Genomic DNA, 10,016 nt, shown 5'->3' with positions numbered 1-10,016 from the left:
CAAATGTGTTGATCACACACTTTCTATCCAAATTCATGAATGGAGAACTAAAACTTCAAATTATTTTGCCCTAAGTTACTTAGGCAGTCTAAACCACATGACAGACTGTCATATATAACCTATGAAGTTGAATGCTTATTTATTTATACTGTATGCACTACCATGGCTATAATTTAAAGAAACATGTGTAAGCTACAACACTGGCTTGTAGCAAAGAGAAAGGTAAGAAAGGAGTTTGTGTCTTTCCTTTCTGTACATCACTCCTTTCATATTCAAACAGGAATTCTGGAAAGGTAGGAATGTGATGCACATTCCTGTGAAGCACACAGCTCTGCTGTGATGCACAGAACATCCCATGTGGCATACACTGCCTTCGTTTAAGGGAATGAAATTACAGATCCTGACAATTTTCCTACATGGATGCAAAAGTGGGTACTTCAGACAGGGACCATTTAAACTTTGGACATCTGACTCCTAAGAACACAACAGAGTACGCTCAAACTCTGATGTTAATAAATGGCATGAAGCATGGGATTTTTATTGCAACTACAAATTTTCTGACGGAAAATCAGAGGAGTTGGTCAGTAGGAAGAAAGATTACTTGAGATAAAACCTAAAGCAATGGTTGGAGTGTTGCTGTTGGCACTCACTATGAAACGTGGCAGGAAGCAAAACTGCAGAAATGTGGTATAAGTAGGAGAAAATAGGAAATAACTTATCCAAAACTGATAAACTGATAACGATCTGGCATCCATAATATTAAACATTACACAAACACTGAGTGGATTTGCAAGTATTTCAGCATTTAGAAGCCATCTAGTATCAAAAGATGGTGAATTTGTATTTATGTACATAGGCACGTACTTTTACATATATATAAATACAAATAAACTTTACCTTTCTACAAACTTATTAAAAATGACCATAGTCACTGATCACAGAACAGTCAAACTTCTTCACTTTACAGCAGTTCAGTCTACATGTACTGGAGTTATGAGCAAGAAAAACTTGATGAAACAAGAGTTTATATAATTTCTTTTATACAAGAACCTTTATTTAACAATGCACTGTCTCAGTAAATGAGGCTGATAGGAGCAATGAATTTCAGTACTAATGGAGCCAAGTACCTGGTGTGTTCATGACTTTACTTCAGTTTCTCCTACTTGAGGCAGTGTATCCCAAACAGGTTTCTGAATGTGTTCTGGTATTTTCTCTATCTTAGTCTAAAAGGAAGGAAAAACAACCATTTACTGTAGCAGTCAGCTAGCATCTAATTACTTTGCTTTACTTATTCTAGTTGGAGACATGACTCAGATTTAAAATGCCACCTAGTGGCGCTTCCAAGCAATACAGCCTCTTTACCACGTAATAGTTAGGAAAATTTTCCTATCAAACGACACCCACTTCTCGGCTGACTTTCTAAAGACTTCAGTAGTTACTGGTATTTGCATCAGGACTCATAACAGTTAATAATGTGGGGTGGAAACTGACCTTTTTCACTTCCATGGCAACCCCTTCAGGTAAGTTTCGTTGCACATACTCCAAGTAAACTGCAGCAGTACTGCTTGTTAGGAATTTTAACTAAAACAGAAAAGAGGTTTTTTTTAATGAACTACTATTAATAATAATTCAAACAGAAAAAAAAACTGCCCTAGCTTCTTTAGCCCTTGCTATGGGACCAAACACTTACAGGAAGCCAACTTCCATAATACTTTGAACAGAAGCAGTTCATCTGTACTCAACCCTCATGCAAGTATAAAGTAGTTACTCCACTCTGCAGAACTGCACATGCTGCCTGGGAGCACATGCATTGATTATGATGGAAGTGGTTGATCCTAACACTGCAGGTACCAGATTAAATTAATTACAGATTATGAAAGAATCAACAGCTTTTCTATACTCCCAAAGTTCAAACTTGTTATAAATCCTGCAACTTCAGAGTTCCACTGAAATACTGATTTTTTGTTTGTTTGTTTGTTTGTTTTTTGTTTCTCCTGGTTCCACTGAATTACTGATCTTTTAGTTTTTCCTGAAAGGCAAAAATAGTGCTTATGGTCTGCGGGCAGCCACTTGTACTGCACTCATGTCAGGGGACTTAAAGTCCCATTTTGCTAAGCACTGTGCAAATATACAGTAAGACACCCAGGAGCCACAAAATACTGGCAACAAACCTTTCTTCTAAGAAAGTCAACCACAGCTGCGTTCTAAACCATGCAGATGTCTGTGTCATTGGCCACAGAGCTGGTGGTTTGTCTATGCTTCCTTTCTTCTATTTCCGACATGCAGTTTTAGTTTGCCACATGATGCTGCATAGGAGAAAAGTATGTTTGCCCAAAAACATCAAACCAATTCACAGAGAACAGAACCCTTAGTGACCGGCAGTGCCAATGATTTAGCAGCATCTTCTTCCCTTCCTGAGAAAACTTATCCCAATGATTTTTGGAAGCCAAGGTCATAACACACATAAAGGTAACCCTCATATTCTACATTACTTTCTTTACCAATTGTTTCATCTGTTAAGATGATGGTCAAAATAAACGTTTTGGTCCAAAAATTATGTGGCTGTGCATTCAGAATAACTCATGCTGCGTTTTTTATGTAACTAGGTCAGCTATTTTCCAATATTCTCCTGCATTCTCCTCCCCAAAACATTTTTATTCGTGCATTAGCATGTAGTAATATATTTGAATTGTGCACCTAGAACAATTTTGTTTCCTTCTTTCATACCTCTAAACACATGTAATGTGTTCTCATTTCATACTGAACTCTGTGCTTCTTGTAAATGTGTACAGATTTGAGAAGTGTAAATCGTTCTATCGTCTTCGGGGGTTTATCTCTGAGCAAAGAAGAAAAAGAAATTTTCATGTTATATAAAGGATGATAATACAAGTTTATCTGAAAGGTTTTGCTGAAATATCAGGTATTAACCAGCACTGGGTCAGGGAAGCTACAGCACTGACAGCTGTACTAAAAGTATACTGTCAGCATCCTTCATGTAGATAAAAAGCACTTCCACTATGGCAGTGATGAGTGTAGAACTGCTGCTGCTTTCTCATCACTGTCCTGCCATCAAAGAAGTGTTAGGTCTACAATCTGAGAAAAAAATGTCAGATTATAGCCATTTCTTAAAAAAAACCAAAACAAAACAAAAAAAAAACAACAAACAAAAAAAAAAAAAAAAAAAAAAAAAAAAAAAAAAAAAACACCAAAAAAACTTCTAAGCAGAGGACCTAAATTACAGTAGATGTCAGAAGAAGCATCTCACTCCGTATCACTCTACAGATGAGTTACTTACACTTTTTCAACAGAGATGCCAAGTTCTTTTGCTGCAAGCACTGCAAAATATTCATAGCTGTCCAACACAGCTTTATCGTGGCCTTTAACTAAAATGGACAATCTCTTGTACAGTGTTTCTGGCTCATCTGAAACAGATACCTGTGTTTTTGAAGAAAGGACAAGAGTTACCACACCATGTTCTCCTTAATTAATATATGCACTGTGTATTTCCTTAGCCTGCATGCCCCATTTGTAAAAGAGCAAAAACACCCCACAACCCAATGAGCTTTATTTTAGTTTATCTAACACAGTCTGACTGTATTACCTTGACTGACAAGTCTCACATATTTTGCCAGGGAAGGCAAAATATGAAGAGATGGCTAACTTGTGAACATTTCGGTAAAATTTCTTCATCCAAAAAAGGGAGTGCCAGATAGATATAAGGAGGACAACACAAACAATGGCATGAACAAAACTCATTGTTGAAGCAAGTCTGGAGAAATATTTGTGTTTTATATAGCAGTGTGCAAAAACCCAAGAGTTTGCTTGGGTATGGAAATTAAATAGAACATTATGGACAACCAGAATTCTCACTTGAATAATAAGCTCTAAGACTACTTCAAACACAGTAGTCTTCCCCAGGTGTACTATCCTTCATGTTTGTACGAGTGCGAGTTTATGACTTTCAATAAGAGCTTCAATTTCTGATGGCCTGGGCTCACTGATCAACTGGAAGAGCCTTAATGAGTGCAGAAGTGCTGATTTTCACAGACGTTCACTCCTAGGCAGTTCAGCACACTAAATCCAGCATGTACCAGCCACAGCAGGAAGGCTGGATCAGCACTGTTGATCTACTACTGCCTGTCAGATGTTTCAGCCCCTGTCAAAAGGCTGCTAAGCTGCCGCAGGCATTGAACTGAGTATGGCCAAGAAGTTGATATTTCATAGAGTTACAGCTCCATAGAAAAGGGGGGAAGCTACTGAGAGGAAACTGTGAGCTACAGAAATCTTGTTGGGAAAAAAAGCCCAAAAACCAAAAGACATGAAACACCAATAATCTAAATTATTTCTTTCTCTATGACAAATTTGATAACACTAAGACCTTCAAAAAACTGGCAGAAAAGAAGTTTTTTTCTGGATGCCCTCTTTATTACTAAGATAATATACAAAATTCTGTGTTACAGAACACTCACCAAAGGATTAGTCTTCGGCTCCTGTGTATCACTGTGGGATCCAGCCAGCCGTGCTCCCATCAGGTTGGAGCTCCTAGAAATACAGTCATGGGGAAAGCATAAAATAAGTTGTTAAAGCTGGATTTCATTTTTTCAGGGACTGTGCAGGAGCAGTGGAAGGAGGGAGGGGCTGTTACACTTACGGAAGAAAATACTGCTTTTGCATAACTCTGCTTGCATAACTGACAGGAAAAGCTGATCCCTGTATAAAACAGATAGGTTATATTGTGGGGTTTTTCCCCAAACCAGAAACCAGCCACTTAATATAGGTTTATCAAAGACTACATTTTTGCACACCAAAGCACAGCACATTCCTAGGCACTGATTTGACAAACTTTTTTTGTTTGGAGAAGTTTGCTCCATTGGAAAACACAGGAAAACAGAAGCATGGAAATGTATTTCAGTATACAACAGCACCTAAAAAAAGAAGCATGTTAAGATCACAGTAACAGTATGCACTTACTACTGAGGCATCTGAACAGCAATCACAAAGGATATTTTTAAAAGAAAAATGTATTTTTGTGGCATCAGATGTTATTTCTGTGTATGTTCGTATTTCCTCTTTAGTTTTACTTTCATGGTACAATAAGTTATGTCAAGTGACAAGCCTAAGAAGGACTTTAAAAAACAATTGAAAGCAGTATCCTATAAATGCAAAAAATTTAGTCTGTGAATTTAACTGGAAATTGACTGTTTTTCAGAAAAAACATTCCCTGCGATTTTGAACTCTTGACCTTTTGAAGAGAACATTTAAGTAGAAATACTTCTTACAAGTTAATGAACCATGTTTAGAAGATAACATGATTTTCTGTGTTAGAAAAGGAATGTAGTTGTTAATCATGTAACATTACTATCTTTCATACTAGAATAATTGTTCCCTTCTGAACATTATGCGGCTTCTGGTTTCCTTCCACTAATTCTTAATTTGGCAAAGTTATAGACTACTTGAGGGGGTAAAAAGGAAGTCTTGCTTGACAGAACCTCAGGGGTGCAGCAGAATGCTGAAGCCAAATTAGCTCCTTATCTTGCCCCTTGATACTCTTTTTTAACATGTACTGGAGTCATAGCTTTAAGAGAAGAAGACAGATACCCCACCCAAGAGTTATACAGGTGACTGTCTAATCAAATCATCAGAAAACAGCCAGACTTTACACTTTTTCAGATAATCTTTCAGGTAATCTATGGATGTGCATAACTGATTCTGTGATGCTACTAGGTCCCTAACCTTTTCCAGTATGCATCATACATCCATTACACATCAGCAGTGAGCAAAGCTGCTTTCTGAATTGATTCTGCCTCAGTCACAATTTATCCAACAAATGCTGCTTCCAATAAAGAAGATGACTGCAGGAAGAGGCAGGGGAGATTTCTGTTTACAAAGCTGACTATGGTACAAATGCCTCCCCTTAAGCAATCCTTTCAAATCCAGATCATCACAGAGGCACTACTGTTACATTCTTTAAGTGCATAACAAAATAGGCAATTTTAGGAGCACTGAGTATTTGTCACGGTAGTTGAAAATCATTCAGAAAATTTCAAAGTTTACGTTGGGAACTACCTAAGCCTTAACACCTAAAAGTAGTGAAATATAGCTAGTAATTGTCTAATGCCATCTAATAAAATAGAGGGACAAGAGCACATAACAACAGGACAAACAAAAGTTGTCCCTGCACATGGCAGGGGGTTGGAAACAAAATGGTCATTAAGGTCTGTTCCAAGCCAGGCCTATGATTCTATGACAAAATTGGGTGGACATTTGCACTTCAACTCTCTCTCCCTGAAGTCAGAATGCTGCCTTCCTTCCATTCAATGCCAGTATGAAGTACAGTAACAATCACCTGACACCACTTCAGGACGCAGACAGGCCCATGAGCATAAAAGACTATTCAGTGCAGGGCTCAAGCTGTTTGTGCAAGTACATGGCACAGAATCTGACCCCAGATGTAGGGCTATTAACTGTAATCATACCTGAATTTTTTATCTGTTTTGTATTTTTTTACGCATGTGCGTACGCAGTCTACGCTGTGCATTCTTTTACGTATAACTGCCTGACCTGGTAATAAGGACTTATTATTTGCATGCAAAGATATAGGCACACATAGTGCATTCCTCTGTGTGGTTTTAGATACAAAAATTTCAGTCTTCATGCAAAAAAAAAAAAAAAAGTAAACCAAAACCTGATGAAGCAGTAGAGTCCAATCCCACACACTAAGGTCTGCAGCCTTTCCAATATTCTATGATTGTACCTATTATTCCTACCACATACCATCTCCCTTCGTTACTAATTAAGCAAATATGCATCAAGTAAAGTTTTTGTGGCATTAAATTAAAGGCGCTCCTTGCAATTTTTGACAAAATTATCCACTGAACATCTCAGGCGGCAGATATGGCATTCAGAGGGCAGGAATTCCTGAACAGCTCCACTGTCTGATTTAATAATGTGCTTTTGCTAATGGCCATCACAGAAGGTGGAAAGGACACTCAAAGACTGCAACATAAGAGAACCAAGACTTTGCACAAAACATAATTATCTGCCTTTTAGTGCAAAATAGCCTTAATTTTGTTTGGCCGAGAGCCTCTGAAGCGTCGGGGGAAACAGACGCCCGAAAAGCAGGTCCAGAACACACCGCATACACAGAAGAGAGTTTAGGGCTTCAGAAAATCCAGTTTTCTCAATTTCACAGAAAGCAGTCACTGCTTTTGAGTCCAAACTAGCACAAACCACCAGTGCAAAATGATTTCCTATTATTTTACGTTGCAACTTCCAAGCTTTAAAACTTTTAAAGAACAGAAAACCCCCTAGCACATGGCCTCCAAATCCAAGTCACCTATTCTTCACTATCCCTTCCACCCGGACTAACTGCGGGAAAACCACAGAACAACACGAAAGAGTTCTGAAGACCTGCCGGGCGATGATGGCGTGCAGAGACTCAGTCCCACGCTGTGCAGCCCCAACCCTCCCGGAGGCCGAAGGACAGCATTTACCACGTCCCCTCTTCCCACTCCCCTCAGGAATGAAGACGCCGAGGAAAAGGACGAGGAAGAAAGAGGAAGAGGACGGGGCTAAGGCGTCCCCTCTCCTGCCACACACCGCACCTGACAGAGCCGCCGCCACAGCCGAGCCGCCGCCATGTTGGCTCCGCCCCAGCCCGCCCTGCCCTCGCCCGGAAGGAGAAGAGCGGTCACGGCCCGCACCTCCTTCCCCCGCCGGAGCGGCTCCGGCCGCGGGGCAGCGCTCGGAGGGGGCCGGAGGCCAGATGGGAGCTGGCAGGCCGCCGAAGGAGCCGGACGAGCCGAGCTCAGCCCTCAGCTGAGCTCCCCGCCGCGCTTCCCGCCTCCCCCGAGCGCTGCCTCGGGGCAGCACCACGGAGCAGCGGCTCCCCCTCAGCCGCTTCCCGCCAGCGGCGGCCGCCGGTCCCCTCACAGCGCTCCCCGTCCTGTTCTCTGGGAATCCTTTGGGAAAAAAAAAAAACCAAAAAAACAAAACCCAACAACAAAACAAAACAACTAACACGAATCGTAGTTTTCAACCTTCTCCCCGCTCCTAAAAATTCTTTAAAAAGGGACACAAGCCCCTTAGAGCAAAACCCATCCGCCTGTATTTTACCGGAATATAAAAATGACTGGAAAAAGCCAATAACCCCCCTTCTTTTTACACATACAAATAGCGGATAGTAACACAACACAGCTGCTGATCGGCACCGAATCTTTAAAGGGGGTGGGAAAATGTTAAACAAGTACTAATTTATGCTACTAAACCATCCTTAAACACACACAACCAGGTAGGCAGTGTAGAGTGATATTAACCCGAAATTAAGCTGTGTGCATGTCAAATGCTAACAACGGGAGCCTGAAACCAGCATAGATCACAAGCTCTATCAAATGTGTATATTTTTTTTTATTTTGTTGATTTCTCTGCCACCTAAAATTACAATCCGGTTTTTTTTACACTAAAACGCCTAAAATATTTACATAACCATCTTCTAATAAAATAACAGTTAAATACTGAAAATAAGGTTTTTCTCATAAAATATGTTTTCTGTATGTACACGTTTTATCAAAGAGGACTAGATCCAATAGCGAATAGTTTTTCCATCATGAACCATCATCAAGAAAAAAGGTTTCTGAAACAAAACTATGTTCAACTTACGTACAAATAGGCAGAACAGCACATTTAACATCAGCCAATGCCACACTTAATAATGACGAAATCAATGTACTGCTTAGGAAATGTGCATTTCTTCCTTTTTTTCCTTTATGAATAACTTCTTTGGTTAGCGTTGTTCTATTATATTCTTGGCTGTACAATAAAACAGCACCCAATTAATGTTACTTAACCAGGCATCTGTATGTGTATATATAGATTTATAGATATTAAGTTAAGCACAGGTCCTGTCCAATTGTTACTAAAAAAGCGCCACTGTAGGATTTTTCAATACAGAGCTGCTCTTCAGAATCAAGCCCCCAAGTTTCTACTGTATTTCACCCAGTTCTTCAAGCAGAACTCTGATTTCAATCATAATTTTACTTGAACAGTTTTTAACCACCAGGAACCTGAAAACCTGACCATTTTCCAGTGTAGAGCCTTTCTCACCAAGATCCTTTAAAGTTCAAAATTATACAAGCTGGGGAGAGGAAGAGTAGGCTCTGCTGGGCTGTTTCTACCAGAGGCTCCTGAAAGCCACCACGTTTTAATGTCAGAAAAGCCTTCACTTTGCAAACCACGAAGACTTGCACTATCCATGAAATTTCTGGTCAGTGGGTCTCACTGGTGGTACACAGCTGAGCACCCAGTCTGCTGAACCTGGTTGCTTATGGCCCCTGTAAAAGTAGAATGTCACAGCATGGACAGGAACTGCTGGGGAATGTGTCGAGTGGCAGGTTGGGAAAGAAAAGGCTGCTGCTTCCTGATCTCCTGAAGCTCAAGAGTACAATGACTGAGAACATCACCTCTTAAGTGACAGGAGTGAAATTCCACTCACTGGTCAAACCCTAGTTCAAAAACCTCAGGACCCCCCCGCCCCCCAACACAACCATGTACACAGGAACTTCACTAACTGGAAACTGAGAAGTTGTTTCCATTCTCCTGAAGGGTTGTTCTGTAGTATCAGAACATTCGACCTTAAGTAGAAACTTGAGGTCATTTGGCTTCACATATTTGGCTTTGACAGAGAAGGCACGTCTCTCTGTCAGTACGTCCCTCTGCTTCTGAACTTGTGTGGTCCGGTAACTCCTATAAAAGTGCTGTGATTTACCCTCATTTTGCATAGTTAAACAAGGATAACAAGTAGAAAATAAGACCCACCATCCCTCAGGTTCTGGTGAAGGTATTAGGAATATAGCAAAAAGAACCCAATGAAATAAAGCCCAACCCATTAAAAAAAAACCCAAACAAACCTAAAGCCTGGAAGATCTGAAATAAGTCTTATAAAATATTTTATGAAGTTAACAATACAATACTCCTCTACTGTGCAAAATTCACAAGAAAATCAGTGCTGCTGCAAGAGC

The 10,016-nt window shown here is 40.1% G+C and overlaps 1 protein-coding gene across 1 annotated transcript; it reads right to left on the bottom strand.

The window, feature by feature from the left end:
* Positions 1-766: 766 nt before the first annotated feature.
* MRPS10 (mitochondrial ribosomal protein S10) lies at positions 767-8,276 on the bottom strand. The gene is made up of 7 exons (XM_062490402.1): positions 7,605-8,276; positions 4,652-4,710; positions 4,470-4,542; positions 3,296-3,435; positions 2,728-2,836; positions 1,492-1,581; positions 767-1,223 (listed from the first exon to the last, which is right to left on the bottom strand). The coding sequence occupies exons 1-7, from the start codon at positions 7,638-7,640 to the stop codon at positions 1,137-1,139; spliced, it is 594 nt and encodes a 197-aa protein (XP_062346386.1). The 5' UTR covers positions 7,641-8,276; the 3' UTR covers positions 767-1,136.
* Positions 8,277-10,016: the final 1,740 nt, after the last annotated feature.

Source organism: Cinclus cinclus, chromosome 3 (assembly GCF_963662255.1).
Source record: "Cinclus cinclus chromosome 3, bCinCin1.1, whole genome shotgun sequence".
Classification (NCBI taxonomy): domain Eukaryota; kingdom Metazoa; phylum Chordata; class Aves; order Passeriformes; family Cinclidae; genus Cinclus; species Cinclus cinclus.
Note: the sequence above shows the minus strand (reverse complement) of the source record. Positions and strands in the feature narration are given on the sequence as shown.

Excerpts from the sequence above, each read along its gene's own strand:
- MRPS10 (XM_062490402.1), bottom strand. The coding sequence starts at position 7,640 with ATGGCGGCGGCTCGGCTGTGGCGGCGGCTCTGTCAG. Across the intron at positions 4,543-4,651 it reads CAAAAGCAGTATTTTCTTCC|GAGCTCCAACCTGATGGGAG; the intron begins GTAAGTGTAACA and ends CTGTATTTCTAG. Across the intron at positions 1,224-1,491 it reads TTGCCATGGAAGTGAAAAAG|ACTAAGATAGAGAAAATACC; the intron begins GTCAGTTTCCAC and ends CCTTCCTTTTAG.